At 36.2% G+C, this 15,339-nt stretch overlaps 2 protein-coding genes across 2 annotated transcripts; both read right to left on the reverse strand.

The window, feature by feature from the left end:
- Positions 1–1,224: 1,224 nt before the first annotated feature.
- Positions 1,225–6,313, reverse strand: LOC138324271 (GATOR1 complex protein NPRL3-like). The gene is made up of 5 exons (XM_069269351.1): positions 6,166–6,313; positions 4,362–4,425; positions 3,977–4,027; positions 3,173–3,359; positions 1,225–1,407 (listed from the first exon to the last, which is right to left on the reverse strand). Exons 1-5 carry the CDS (start codon positions 6,293–6,295, stop codon positions 1,225–1,227), a joined length of 615 nt encoding a protein of 204 aa, XP_069125452.1. The 5' UTR covers positions 6,296–6,313.
- Positions 6,314–7,357: 1,044 nt separating this feature from the next.
- On the reverse strand, positions 7,358–15,273 carry LOC138324272 (developmentally-regulated GTP-binding protein 2-like). The gene is made up of 13 exons (XM_069269352.1): positions 15,269–15,273; positions 14,210–14,258; positions 13,649–13,738; positions 13,029–13,089; positions 12,542–12,632; positions 12,193–12,265; positions 11,462–11,552; positions 11,054–11,151; positions 9,428–9,504; positions 8,983–9,071; positions 8,567–8,625; positions 8,119–8,172; positions 7,358–7,805 (listed from the first exon to the last, which is right to left on the reverse strand). The coding sequence occupies exons 1-13, from the start codon at positions 15,271–15,273 to the stop codon at positions 7,719–7,721; spliced, it is 924 nt and encodes a 307-aa protein (XP_069125453.1). The 3' UTR covers positions 7,358–7,718.
- Positions 15,274–15,339: the final 66 nt, after the last annotated feature.

Genomic DNA, 15,339 nt, shown 5'->3' on the forward strand with positions numbered 1-15,339 from the left:
CCGCCCATCTTGCCCTGGGTGATCAGAGCCAAAAATTTATACAAGTTCGTTCCCCTCCCCCACGGATGTTCTGGCCAAATTTGGTTACAATCATGCAGAACTCTAGGACAAGTAGCGATTTATAGGATTTACCTCAAATTTGGTTAAAATCCAAGCAGAACTATATGGACTAGAAGCGATTTATAGGATTTACCGCTATTTCCCATATTGGGCCTTGCCCCTCCTGCCCCCGGATGTTAGAGCCAAAATTTATACAAACTCTATTCCCCTTCCCCTATGGATGTTTGTGGTCAAATTTTGTTTCAATCCATGCTGAACTCTCGGACATGTAGCGATTTATCAGATTTACCTCTATTTCCCATATTGGGCCCGCCCCCTCCTGCCCCCGGGGGGATCAGAGCCAAAATTAATACAAGTTCTGTTCCCCTTCCCCCAAGGATGTTTCTGGCCAAATTTGGTTTCAATCCATGCAGAACTCTAGGACAAGTAGCAATTTATAGGATTTACCTCTATTTCCCCTATTGGGCCCCGCCCCTCCTGCCCCCGGGGGGTGAGAGCCAAAATTTATATAAATTCTATTCCCCTTCTCCCAAGGATGTTTCTGGCCAAATTTGGTTACAATTCATGTAGAACTCTAGGACAAGTAGCGATTTATAGGATTTACCTCTATTTCCCCTATTGGGCCCCACCCCTCCTGCCCCTGGGGGGTCAGAGCCAAAATTTATACAAATTCTGTTTCCCTTCCCCTAAGGATGTTTGTGGCCAAATTTGGTTACAATCCATGCAGAACTCTATGACTAGTAGCGATTTAAAGGAAATGTTGACGGACGGACGACGGACCCCCGGGCCAGGTGAGCTAATAAAATTCTTTTGATATCACTATCAAAGGATAGGATATCATTGTCACCGAAAACTGGGAACAATCCATGGTACATTGTACATTCTACTTTATCCACATCATTTTGGTATCCCGAAAGTTGAAATTTGTATGTATAAGCAATGATGTTGGGAATCGGTTGAAATTTTATGATTGATCATCACTTTTGTGTAAACAATGGATGATGGATTGAAATTGATTAAATTTTTCTTTGGTGTGTAAACAAGTCTTATATGCAGTTTAAGGAGAATGCCATGATCTATGGTCGCTTATGTTTTCACAAATAAAATCATACTCTTATAAATGTTTACACTACTGTACATAGTGCTTATGCACTCTACAATTCGTTAAGACACTTGATATATATACAGACCTTCCTCTGGCATGGCAGCAACCTCATCATGGACACCAAGCATGATCTTGGCCTGCTGGGATAGATAATGTCTACGTCGCTCCTCATAATGAACAGCAACAGTGAGCTGTTTCATCAGATCGTGGTAACAGTTTATCACAGATAAATTTAGGTGAGCCTACAAAGAAAACAAAGAAATCAATGTGGACACAAATCATACTATTCTATCTTTGCATATTACACAGTTACCTCCCTTTAAGTATTGATTGCGATGTTATTAGTTTGTGAAGTAAATTCAGATTCTTTTCACTGAAAAATATGGCGTTACCCTCGCAAACACAATCAATACCTATACCCGTAAGGACAGATAAGTAAATAGTACAATGACAGGTTTTGTTTGGTTTGAGTCATACAGATAAAATAAATGTAGTTGGTACATGTATAAGAACATGTTCCTTCGTAAAAGCATAGGTATAGGTGTATGTCGTTTTACGTAAAACATTATGTTTTACAACATGTCATTTTTTTACCTATTGTAAAAGTATATTTAACACAATATAAAGTATGTTAGACTTTTCACTTTCACCCTTACCTATTTATTGTAAATCCCCTGGTGTATATACCTTACAGTTAAGGTATGTTTACCTTGAAGGTCAGAAAGATGCTAAATGATTCGAACTATAACGTTAAGCTTACACCAAGAAGGATGCTTATAACATCTTGATGGCCAGAGTGATGTTGAATGAGATGAACTGATGTTTGACCCTTGTGGTCCAGAATGATGCTGATGCTTAGCTTGAGGGCCAGAATGATGCTGATGCTTACCTTGAGGTCCAGAATGATGCTGATGCTTACCTTGAGGTCCAGAATGATGCTGATGCTTACCTTGAGGTCCAGAATGATGCTGATGATGCTGACTTTGAGGGCCAGAATGATGCTGATGCTTACCTTGAGGTCCAGAATGATGCTGATGCTTACCTTGAGGTCCAGAATGATGCTGATGCTTACCTTGAGGTCCAGAATGATGCTGATGCTTACCTTGAGGTCCAGAATGATGCTGATGCTTACCTTGAGGTCCAGAATGATGCTGATGCTTACCTTGAGGTCCAGAATGATGCTGATGCTTACCTTGAGGTCCAGAATGATGCTGATGCTTACCTTGAGGTCCAGAATGATGCTGATGCTTACCTTGAGGTCCAGAATGATGCTGATGCTTACCTTGAGGTCCAGAATGATGCTGATGCTTACCTTGAGGTCCAGAATGATGCTGATGCTTACCTTGAGGTCCAGAATGATGCTGATGCTTACCTTGAGGGCCAGAATGATGCTGATGCTTACCTTGAGGTCCAGAATGATGCTGATGCTTACCTTGAGGTCCAGAATGATGCTGATGCTTACCTTGAGGGCCAGAATGATGCTGATGCTTACCTTGAGGGCCAGAATGATGCTGATGCTTACCTTGAGGGCCAGAATGATGCATGCTTATGAGGGCAGAATGATGCTGGTGCTTACCTTGAGGGCCAGAATGATGCTGGTGCTTACCTTGAGGCCAGAATGATGCTGATGCTTACCTTGAGGGCCAGAATGATGCTTACCTTGATGACGATGCTTACCTTGAGGGCCAGAATGATGCTGATACTTACCTTGAGGGCCAGAATGATGCTGATGCTTACCTTGAGGTCCAGAATGATGCTGATGCTTACCTTGAGGGCCAGAATGATGCTGATGCTTACCTTGAGGGCCAGAATGATGCTGATGCTTACCTTGAGGGCCAGAATGATGCTGATGCTTACCTTGAGGGCCAGAATGATGCTGATGCTTACCTTGAGGGTCAGAATGATGCTGATGCTTACCTTGAGGGCCAGAATGATGCTGATGCTTACCTTGAGGGCCAGAATGATGCTGATGCTTACCTTGAGGGTCAGAATGATGCTGATGCTTACCTTGAGGGCCAGAATGATGCTGAATGAGATAATCTGATGAGAAGATTTACTGGCTGTCTGACCCGTACAGGGGTCAAATAACATCGGGTAACCAATGAAATGAATGTCATCAACTTTAACATTGAACCTCATGCTACAAAGATCAGACTTCACGGCTAGCAGATTGGCAAGTATCTGATCACTGAATCTACAAAGATAATAAAACATAGCAATGTTAGCGATTATGTTCTTTTACTTTTTTCTTTCATATGCATATGTACCATTATCATGTACTTTATTATATTTCAAATATGAATTATTTCTTTAAAACACTTTTACTGAGATTTTCTCAAATTATTGCTTTACTAAACAGGCAAGTAAACCTTACGAATTTCACTTGTGAATCACAATGCAATATTAGATAATGGAAAAACGTCTAAAAATTTTGATTTTCATCCACATATAAATCGCACCAGTGTATAGACGCATTCCTGACTTTCAGGGGAAAAGTTGTGACTCATATTCCAGAAAATATGGTACAAAAACAGACAACCACAAGTGAGCATTAGGGACAGAGCTTGTATAGGCTTAGTCTGTCCCCCAATTCCCATTGTCGCAAGCTTTCTCCACAATGAAATATTCTAAAATTGAAAGGTATTTCAACATCATATCGTGCTGAGAGCAGAGACATGTTTATTACACAACTAAGTTTCTTTACTGACAGTGGACTTATTATCATTGAAAACTCAAGAAGAGGAATTAAATTTGATGTATTGGCATATTTACCATATTATCATAATGAATTTTAATGAAATTCTGTTTTACCTGACACTGTCCAGTGTATTTGTATGCTTTTTGCTGTTCACTCTGTGGCTCCTATAAAACAAAAAGGATCAAGATAACACCTCACAAACACAATGTAGGACTGTTTATCATTTCAGTGTATTTCTACTTCACAAACATAAAGGTTCTGGATCAGGTCGATCGCCGTCAGTTTGTGTCGGCTAGAGTTTGTTCGGAGGGTCCAGAATTTGATTCAGGTCTGGCCATGCATTTTTTTCTGCTCCTACTACACTCATACTTGACACTTAAATATGCACTGTAATGACTAATATTTGATTTTATACTACTTAGTTACCTGACCATGCCTGAAACCATTAAGCCAGATTTTAATTTCATTGGACACCGCTGTAGAACCAATAGTACTTACTTGTATGCCTGAAGATCCTCACTTACTTTCACAGCATAAGGATTCTTGAATGTGTATGGCTTTACTGAAAGTGTACAAAGCTACAATAAGGGATCTTAAACAGTTGTATGTATACATACAGTTCCTATTTAATCCAAGTGCATATTACAGAGTTATCCACCTTTTATTTTGTGAGCAAAATGTAGTTTTACCTTAAATTCGTTATCAGGATAATTAAGCATTAAACTATCTTCCTATGGCATCTATGGTCTATATAGATGCCAGAGCTTTGCTGACAATCTTCATAATGCGCGCTAGCACATTATGAGATGATTGTTTGCAAAGCTCTGGCATCTATATAGACCATAGATGCCATAAGAAGATAGTTTAATGCTTATATTTACATTATCAACTCATTTTAGGGTCTCTGCATTAACATTGTTTAGGCTAGACCAGGAGAACCGTTTATCAATGACGATTTAATTCACAAGATGGAACAGCCATTTTGACGGTGATCAGTTGGTGTCACCACGTCAACATTAGTGACGTCATAATGGTTACGTTTTGGTGTCAGTTATACCGTCATATATTTCACTTTGCCTTGGTTAGTTTATATAGTAAAAGTGACAAGTAAATGTAAATATAAGAGATTATGCTTACTAATATGATGAAACAATCAATATCTATACTCAAAAGAGTTAATAATTAACTCTGTAAAAGGATAAGAGTATTCTGTCGCTGCTAGGATCAAACATGTGACCTTGGACTTGCTGATTCCTCTCTCTATCTATAGCTATATCACTATAGCTAATCTAGAACAAAGCTAGAAAGCAAATGTGTCAATTGTTGACAATTAAAACCTGCTGATTACAATCCAACAGCCATGCAAGGACTTCACCTTTCCTCTTTCGCTCAGCCAGTAGAGTGACATGAGTTATAGCACAGCTGGTCATGGGTTTGATCACAGCTGGCAATCTCTCCCAGGGTTCACTGTGCTCCCTCATTCACCTATTTCAACGGCCCAAGCACTGGCTGTCTGTTGACCTCAGGAGCCCCATAAAATTTCCCCTTAGTAGATCTACAGCTGGTAGATCAGCAGACAAGTAGGCCTAAATATGGGGTCATGGGTTTAATCCCAACTGGCTACACACTACTTTTGTCCTGTTATACCCATAAGCCTTTCTAGACAAGAAATATTTACAGTGTACTTTTACTTTATTGGCATATTTTAATTAGACAACCCCCTTATGGTAATTTCAAAATGCATATAAGCCTAATTCACAATAAGCTTCATGACAGCTGCCATGTTAATAGGTCACGTTACTGCCAGGCTCCTAAATATTGCTTTAACCACAGGAGTTTGGCATTCTGTCAATAATATATAGTATACACATAAAAAATACCCCTATATACTATATAAAAACAAACTATAATATATAAAAAACAAACTATATAGGGGTATTTTTTATATATGTATACTATATATTATTTACAGAACGTCAAACTCCTGTGCTTTGACACAGGGACACGAGTTGAGTAACAATAAATTACATGCGTTAGCTAGATCAGATAGGCCTACCGTACATACATAAAACAAAATAAACATTGTGGACCAAACTGTTTATAGTGTATTCGTTATAATTCAATTTATTTCATGAAGAGGATAATGTCAATAAACGTGACATGGCTTTTATAATTGTCAAACAAAACAGACGAAAACTGTTGCCTTCTGAAACATTAAGTCCGGTTCACAGAACAATACCCTATCACTAGTATCAGCTGACCGAAATTTGGTCAATCGACTAGCCCATTATCAAATTCTTACATTTATCCGTGCATGTAGGTACATCTGGTTCTACAGGATATTTATAAAGAAGTCTGTCACCCCGGGTACCAGACGTAACGAGCAACACAGCGACGGGGTTCAGCCGCTTGTCACTCGCAGTTGTCACCATTTTCCTCTTTCTGTTATGATCAAGGGGGACTACTCTGATAGGAATACAGCTAATTACTTCCCCTTAGACTGGTTGGTTTTGATTTTAAAATTACTTTTTGTTATGAAAATTGGCCAGGGGTTACTGTAAAAAAAATTGAGAAATAATTCAAAACTTTAAGACTTTCATTTTTTTTAATTATTAACCATGTTTTTTTTATTCTTTTTCCCATACAGATGGTCTATTCTTTATTCTAAATATTATTCCAATGCAGCACGACATCATAATGTGCTGAACGCATGGGTAAAGTACAATTTACTGTTGATTAGTCCCACCTTCCTGCGATGGCGACGTCATCTTTTGAAATGAATTTTATGATGCCACAATCACTTGAATGTGGGACTAATCAACATTCATTGTACTTCACTCCAGTCATTCTGGGATCTTGAAATCTCAATAATGCCACACTACTGTCATAAGTTATATCTGGAGAGAAAAATGTCTGTATAGCAAAAGTGCCTGTGGTAAGTATACAATATCTTCCATGTCTGTGGTAAGGATTGGGTTATCTACCCATATCACATGGGTTTTCTGACACTCTGAGAACCCTGGTGAAATTACATCTCGGCTGTTAAAGTTATTTAAATTAGTTGTACATCTTGTTATACAATCAATTTCATATAACTAATGTTTCGTGTCTTAAATAAATGGTGAAAGTTATGAATATCATACCCTTCTTCACTCCATTACGACGACCATATTAGAAATCTTTCATCTATCATCCACAGCAAGATGAAAGTGTCCATATTACATCACTAGGACCTTCCCTTAAACTCTAGATTGCCAGTTAAATGCTTTGTAGATAAGATGCCTGTTACAAAGATTTCCTCCCCTGCCTGACTTTGTTCACCTATAAACCGTTACATAATCAAAATCACTAAAGATTTTCTTCATGTACAGACAAGGTACTTTTAATATATGTCCTATATATTTAATCTGTAAGATTTAATAGGTCCATCCAATGGCAATAGAATACAGGTGGTACTTTATTCTCTCTTATCAATAAAACAACAACAAATAAGATTGCAATGCATGTAAACATTTATTAAAGTTATATATGGATTTTTGAACAATCAGAAAAGTATCTTTCACACAGAAAAATGCAGATAGTGTGTTTCATTTATATCTCAGTATTATCAGAATAACAGTATCACATGACGCATCCATCTGATGGTTTTAACTTTGATTCCAAATTGTTATTGTAGCACTTCATGATGATATAAATCATATCTTGTGTATAATATCCACACTTGAAGGTGTTGATAAAACTTCCATCCTATTAATGTTCTGTTTTTAGTAACAGTCATCAGCTCTTAGATACAGCTTTCAATGTCTGAAGCAGATAATCACATTGTCTAAGGGTCAGTATAGAAAACAATCAATGTTACTTTTTCACGATCTGAATGACATCATCGTGGTTCATTAGATGGTTTAATCCAACACGTTGTGGGCTGTATTTGACACTTGTTCCCTGAAAAACATTAAAAAAAATAACAATGAATTTGATATTAGGTATTGTATCAGGGGTTATCCTAAAAGTTTAATCCATTTCGAAGAACACAAGTTTAAGAGACGACTTCTGAATCTGATTATTTGAACTTCAAGAGAACAAGAGATTTCTGTGGAGTGTAGATGATGTGAACATTGACAAATTGACCTGCATTTGCTGGATACATTATTGTCTGAACAAATCTAGCAATATCTCAAGGTCTTCCAGTGTTGTATGACCTTTTAAATAACATCATAATATTCCAAATATAGGCCAAAGGAGCTGACACACTTACCCAGACTAAAGCATATTTGAATGTGTTTACAATCGTCCTGTGTATCATGTGGCACTACAAGTAAAGACAAGGCACGATTCATTACAAAGTGGAGAGAAAATAATGAAACTTGTGGAACCAAAAAGGTTTTTTTTAAAGTATGTTTGTATTAACTTCATTCAAATTATCAAGAAATATTTCTTTTTTAGAATAATTTTGGTTTTGATACCAAAATGACATGGGTAAGGTAACAATTTACTATCTATTAGTTCTGGTAAGAGCAACGTCATATTTGACGTGATTTTCATGACCTGACAAACATCAGAAGGTGCAATTAATTGTAAATTGTACTTTACCCATGTCGTTTTGGTATCTCCAAACCAGCATATTGAATGTATAATATAGCTAACAACACATACAAGCATGTTTCAGTAATACAGTTTTTGATTGATGAGATAACACAACATACCACATGTTCTACTGTACAGCCCCGGCGTAAAATCAGCCCTCCATCAAAATCAGGTCGCTCTGTAAAAAGCAAATTTACATCAGCATCTGATTATAAAGTACAGTCCAATCTGTCTATAAAGGACACCAATATACATGTACATAGCAAAACTGTCCTTTATAGACAGGCATCCTTTATACAATGTCAATTATAAAAAAATGGTATTAATCAATCTGTCCTTTATTGACAGGTTCCTTTTATAACAGGTTTGACTGCAGATGTGTTCATTGTTGTGTATGTAGTCTTCCTCTCACAGTTAGAAAATAATGATAAAAGAGCTGAGAAACCATAACTAGTTTATAACAAAACATCAGTGTATTGGTGATATTAGAGCTATTAACTGTCACTTACAAGTTGATGTATCGTGTATCACTCACCTCCTCGTTTTTTGGTGTACACTCGTACTAAGGCTAGGTATTCCCATACCTTCTCCAACAAGTAATCAAGGTTCAATTTCACGTTACAACTGAAAGGTGAAAGAAGGTAGATTAACATTTGAATGGGAAGACATATTTTTAAATCACAAAATACCTGCAAATCATGTCTGTAAATGTTTATATTTTACTTAAAACAGAAAAAGAAGATATACAATAAGCTGTATTAGTAAGTCTGTAATCATTTAATGATATGCAAGATACCCCTATAATTCCTTAGTGTACTGTTCCTTAGAAGTATAGCACAACAAGTCACTTTTGAAACATTAAGTCGTGTCTAACAGCAATGTAAAATAACATCCAATATGAAATAAGCTGAACAGACTGCAGTGGACTCTCATGTCATGGGAATAGGGTGAAAAAGTAAATCTACTGAGTAGTGTCTTACCTGACAACAACAGTGTCCGGCATTCTAGCTAATCTGTCCACTTCTTCTATAGAAATCTGATCAATCTTGTTATATACCTGAAATTTACAAACAAAAATAATCAAGATTAACAACAAACAAGATGCCCATAGGCCTTAACAGTCATCTGACTATTGGCACAATACAACATAGTCATTTAAAGATTTTAGCCATTTTGACCCCTGTGATCTTGTATGAAGGTCAAGGTCATTCCTATGAACAAACTTGATAGCCCTTCACCCCAGCATGCTACAGGCCCAACATCAGTGCCCTTGGTCTTTTGGTTCTTGAGAAGAAGTCATTTAAAGATTTTAGCCTATTTGACCCCTGTGACCTTGAATGAAGGTCACGGTCATTCATTTGAACAAACTTGGTAGGGCTTCATCCCTGCATGCTACAGGTCTAATATCAGTTCCCTGGGTCTTTCTGTTCTTGAGAAGAAGTCGTTTAAAGATTTTAGCCTATTTGACCCCTGCTAACTTGAATGAAGGTCAAGGTCATTCATTTGAACAAACTTAGTAGCCCTTCATCCCAGCATGCTGCAGGCCCAATATGAGTATCCTGAGCCTTCTGGTTCTTGAGAAGAAGTTGTTTAAAGATTTTAGCCTTTTTGACCTCTGTGACCTTGAATGAAGATCAAGGTCATTCCTTTGAACAAACTTAATAGCCCTTCATCCCACCATGTCAAGGGCCCAATATCAGGTCTCTAGGCCTCTTAGTTATCAGGTCTCTAGGCCTCTTATTTATTCACAAGAAGTTGTTCAAAGGATTTTAGCCTATTTGACCGCTGTGACCTTAAATGAAGGTCAAGGTCATTCATTTGAACAAACTTGGTAGGGCTTCATCCCAGCATGCTACAGGCCAAATATGAGTACTCTGGGCCTTCCGGTTATTGAGAAGAAGTTGTTTGAATGAAAAGTTTACGCACGGCGCACAGCGGACGGGTCAGATGACCTTAAAGCGAACAGTCGGACAAACAAAGGCTAAAGTTGGTAAAAATGGTGTTAATATATCCAGTATAATTTCTTATGAAATAGAAAAATAAAATCTCCCATCAAAATCGCTCTGTATACGAAGAAATTATATATATATTATGGGAATCCTAATACGTCTTCCCGACCGGCTATCAGTGCAGTTCACTCTTAACGACATTTCCACGCAGCCTCGTTTTCAAAGAGTTAGGCGAATTTATATTTAGAACTGTGCTAAATTTACACGGGGCTTCCCCATAACTTCAATGGTCAAAACTGGACACCGTAAGCAGAATTTGACTATCATTATGGTATGCAATGACTTTTGGAAGGCCAAAGACCGCATTTAGACTGGTTTCCTTTGCCCGACTATTCACTTTAAAATATATTTATAAGGAAAAATACAAGGACATGTATACAATACAAGATGGCAGCATTGTTGTAGTTATTTAATTGGACAAGCAGTAAGCCATACTTCTGTAGCCATAAAAGCAAAAAATTATGGTATATTGTATTAGAAACCGGTTTAATGAGAACTATAAAATTTAAATTTTTCTTAAGATATTTAAAGTATATTTTTGATATTACTGGTACAGAATTCGATAGTATTTGGTCAAGAATATGTACTTGTACTTACATAGATACATTCTAAGTACACCCTACTTCCAAGGATGACATCTACAAACTCATCAGATGTACAGTCTTCTCGGAATAAAACCTCTGCATTAAATATTTCTTAAAAAGTCAAGGACTTGTAACTGACATGGCAGAAGCACAAACTTGTGCTAAATATTACTGTACATATCAAGAGTTTTAAATATCAGTGCTATCATGTCCATGTCATTATAGTAATTCAAGTATAGTACCAGGGCTTACTAACATTTATCCACGCTGTCATCCAGTATGCATGTGCTTAGTGGAAAGTAGTCATTTGACAAATTCAAAATTACCCTAATAAGTCTACTTAATGCCCTCAGAGTTCTATATAATTCAGTATCCTAAACAAACTAAGCATACTACTTTTAACAGTAATTTGAAAGGATACTCCACTCGTGAAGAATCATCTGCACCATTTTTTCGTTGCACTTTGTGAGGGGAAGTGTAGAGTTGAATGATATCCCTCCTCCTTTCTTTTGCTGTGAAGAGAGTACGTATGTCATCAGTATGTTTTACGTGAGTGTTTTGGAGGAAGATTTTCTTCCTTACGGCCAAAATTCCTTTATTTATATCCGCAATTTATGGCCTTTTTGTACATTAACTGTTGACATGGAAAATAGTATCCAAATTTCTAGGTAAAATTTATTGCTATAAAACATATACATCATGCCAAAATAACATTAATTACCAGGTAATAGCTTCCAAGTTAATTCAGGATTTTTCCACCAATATCAAATAAACTAGAAATATCTTTATGACATTCAAGCTCCAACATGAAATTGGTATGATAAGTAACAAGATGGTAATGGAATAGGCCCTGACACTTCATGGTATGATATTACAAATTATATGAAGCTTTAAACCATTTTCCAGATTGAATTTCAAACTAAACATCACTGAAAATTTATAAATCAACTCACCTTGAAATATATTAATTTATGAATCAGCTCACCTTGAAATATATTAATTTATAAATCAACTCAACCTGAAATGTATTAATTTTTAACTCAACTCACCTTGAAATATATTAATTTATAAATCAACTCACCTTGAAATATATTGATTTATAAATAAACTCACCTTGATATAACGGGTATATTAATTTATAAATAAACTCACCTTGAAATATATGTTTGGTTTTCTTTTATTGAGTCGAATACCCACACTCTCCAATTCTTTTGTCAGAAGTTCTCTGTGATGAAAAAATTCAAAAGTGACATTATTTTATAAAGTTAATGTACCTAATAGAAACTTAAAACATGAAATTTTCATACTATTACCACAAAATATTTTGTCACAATCAAAACAGCTCATCATTGAATTTTATCAGATCAAAATGCATGATAAACATTAACTGCACAAACAGTATTGATAATATTTTTGCCTTATAAAATCAGAAAAAATTCCATTATAAGGTTATTTACATTATATCAATAGGCCTTAGATACAAACAGTGTATAAAATGTACCTTTGAATTTCCTTTTTTGTGGCATCCAACATCATTATAACGACATCAGCTGTTCTGGCTACAGCGATCACCTGTCGACCACGTCCCTTACCTATAACATACAACATGTTGGTACTGAAGAAATTTCGAACAATAATCATGTAAACATGCAATCTAAAAGCAACATAAATAAAGAAAACTTCATCATGTACAAATGTCAAAGCTTTCACTGTACCACATTTTATAAACAGTAAAATGTTGTTTATTGATACTACTTTATTTTACTTTGATAGCTTGAGGGGGTGGGTGCAGATGGTCAAGATGTCTCAACATGAAACTACATTTTGACAAGTCCTTCACCTCTGAATCATGAGTTCGACTTTCCCCCCATCTCCTAAACCCGACAAATTCTTTAATGATCCTGGCTATTTAATAGGATGTTAAACCAATCAAACCAAAATGATTAATGATATATTACATTATATATGTATCCACGTATCATACAAACCTGCAGCAGCTCCCTCAATAATACCAGGCAAATCAAGCAGCTGTATGTTAGCACCATTGTACTGAAATTAACAAACAACAATAGAAATGTAATTACAATATGTTATCCTCTTGTTAGATTATCACTAGATCTTTCTGTGTATTAAATGAATTGCACCAAAAAACATTCTGATACCTTAGACACTGACACCCCCCCCCACCCCACCTCCACCCCCCCCCCCACCACCCTTCACCTCCACAAAAAGTCAACCTATGATAATACATTTTAATGAATCTATGTAATGTGATAAAGTTAATTATCTGTGTTTAAGCGAGAACAAATTTTAAGTAGCACTCCATTGATGCAACTATTGATATCAGAGATGAAATAAATTTTCACAAAATTTCAGGACTATCTGTATACATCAATTATCACAATCAGTGTTAAATCAGATACTTTTGTTCACCATATATAGGCCTAAAAGAAAAGACAAGATCCCTCTATAACACATAGGAAATAGCTAACCTATTTTACTGCCAGCTCAAGAATAGTTTATTTATTTCTCTCTTCAACATCTGGAATATACAGCAGGTGTCATCTCTCACTGAAACACCTAGAGGACAGTTTACTTATATAGTTACCTCAATAACACCTGGGATACAGGTAAGTGTAGTAAACTCATAGGAAGCAGATTCACTGTGCGTTGCTGTCAATGTGTTTAGTAGAGTTGACTGAAAATAAAAGTTTTTTTTTATATTATTGGTAAGTTTCTTAATATACATAAGGTGCTTAAAAATATTTACGTCAGAATTGCATTATTAATTTAATAATTATGTTATTATTCTATAACATATTCTTCAACTACATGTAAATTTATGCAAATGACCAAATACTCTTGAGCTTCCTGATCCAGAGAAGAGAAATCTGCATACATACAAATCGTGAGATGGTGGTAAATGGTAAAAGTCAATTAATTACGACTTTATTCATACATTACAAGTTATAATTGCAACTTCAGTAATTTGTGTAGTACAATATGTAAAATGTCTTTTCTTTAAATATTAGTACACTACAATTTCATTCATTATTGTAGTATGTCTCAAACATATATAATTTATATTGATACATGTGTTTTACCATAATTTACCAATATTTTGAAACAATATTTCATAATGTGATACATATACATGAAATTCATTCACCTTTCCGACAGAGGGGAATCGCTCATAAATACTAATTTCGGAGCGAAGCCTAGCGGAGAGAAGAAAAACTACGGCAGGCAATCCAGTCTAGCCTTAATCAACTGTTTCATGAAACTGTTACTTTCATTGCCATGTCACTGCAGTCACCGAGCTATCTAATATTGGGAACTGGGTGCTTCGAAAACAGTTTAGAAAACGCAAAAAAAAATAAAAGCCATCTTCAAAATATGCATATATGAGGGTATGTAAAAGCCCCCCCTACCCTTCCGAAATAAATTAAAAGTTTCTAAAATATCTGTAATAACATGAGAAAGTTTATATCGATGACCTAAGATGAGATAACAACACCAAAGATGCAAGATTCCCTGCACATTTATAGCCCACTGGTCAACGCGCGGTATAATGGACGACATCGGGAAACATAAATTGTTAAGAAGGTGAGGGCAAGTGTATAGTATATCGTGATGTCGTCGATATCGGTCAAGCATATCATACCCCAATAACAGTATCATATGAGAGTTATCAGAGCACCAAGAGTAAAGTGAAGAGGTCAGATTACAATAAGTTGACTCGTGACGCCAAAAGGACAAGCGGTTCTTCGATCCTTTCTACTGCACAGAAATGTCCCTGTCCAATCCACTTGCTAGTTTTGATCACAAGGTTTGGCCGGTCTAAGCTGGATAGTAGAATCTTGGTTACATATGTCACGCATGACAAGACTAATCAATGTGTTGGACACTAAATACATCATTCAAATGCCCACTACCTTTCCGAAATGGTTTTCAATTTGAAATGGAAATGTAAAGCGAGATCGATAATTTTGTAGAGTCGCAAAAGTTATTACCTTACCGTTAATACTACACTAATCATCATCTTCTGAAATTATTACAATAAATAAAATGTTAATTTTCATAACGCGGGTCGTCTTATGTTTCCCGCCGTCGTCCTATTTACCGCGCGGTAGTTGACTATCACTGCGGCAGACGGCAAAACAGCGAAACGAATATCCACTTTAGCATATATTACAAAGAGAATCTTGCATATGTTTGGTTTTGTTACCTCATCTTAATGCCATCGATATGTATTTTCTAATGGTTTTAAGTAAAATTTTAAATTTTGCTCCGGACGGA

The sequence above is a fragment of the Argopecten irradians genome, chromosome 5, assembly GCF_041381155.1.
Source record: "Argopecten irradians isolate NY chromosome 5, Ai_NY, whole genome shotgun sequence".
Classification (NCBI taxonomy): domain Eukaryota; kingdom Metazoa; phylum Mollusca; class Bivalvia; order Pectinida; family Pectinidae; genus Argopecten; species Argopecten irradians.

What these genes read in the sequence shown, in the direction of transcription:
- LOC138324271 (XM_069269351.1), bottom strand. Translation starts at nt 6,295, where the DNA reads ATGGTGACAACTGCGAGTGACAAGCGGCTGAACCCCGTCGCTGTGTTG. An exon ending in GAGGATCTTCAGGCATACAA is followed by an intron (nt 4,028 to 4,361) that starts GTAAGTACTATT and finishes TTTGTTTTATAG; the next exon opens with GAGCCACAGAGTGAACAGCA. An exon ending in GCATCATTCTGGCCCTCAAG is followed by an intron (nt 1,408 to 3,172) that starts GTAAGCATCAGC and finishes TTTTCTTTGTAG; the next exon opens with GCTCACCTAAATTTATCTGT.
- LOC138324272 (XM_069269352.1), bottom strand. An exon ending in GATTCCCCTCTGTCGGAAAG is followed by an intron (nt 13,739 to 14,209) that starts GTGAATGAATTT and finishes TTTTATTTTCAG; the next exon opens with TCAACTCTACTAAACACATT. An exon ending in TATTGAGGGAGCTGCTGCAG is followed by an intron (nt 12,633 to 13,028) that starts GTTTGTATGATA and finishes TGTATGTTATAG; the next exon opens with GTAAGGGACGTGGTCGACAG.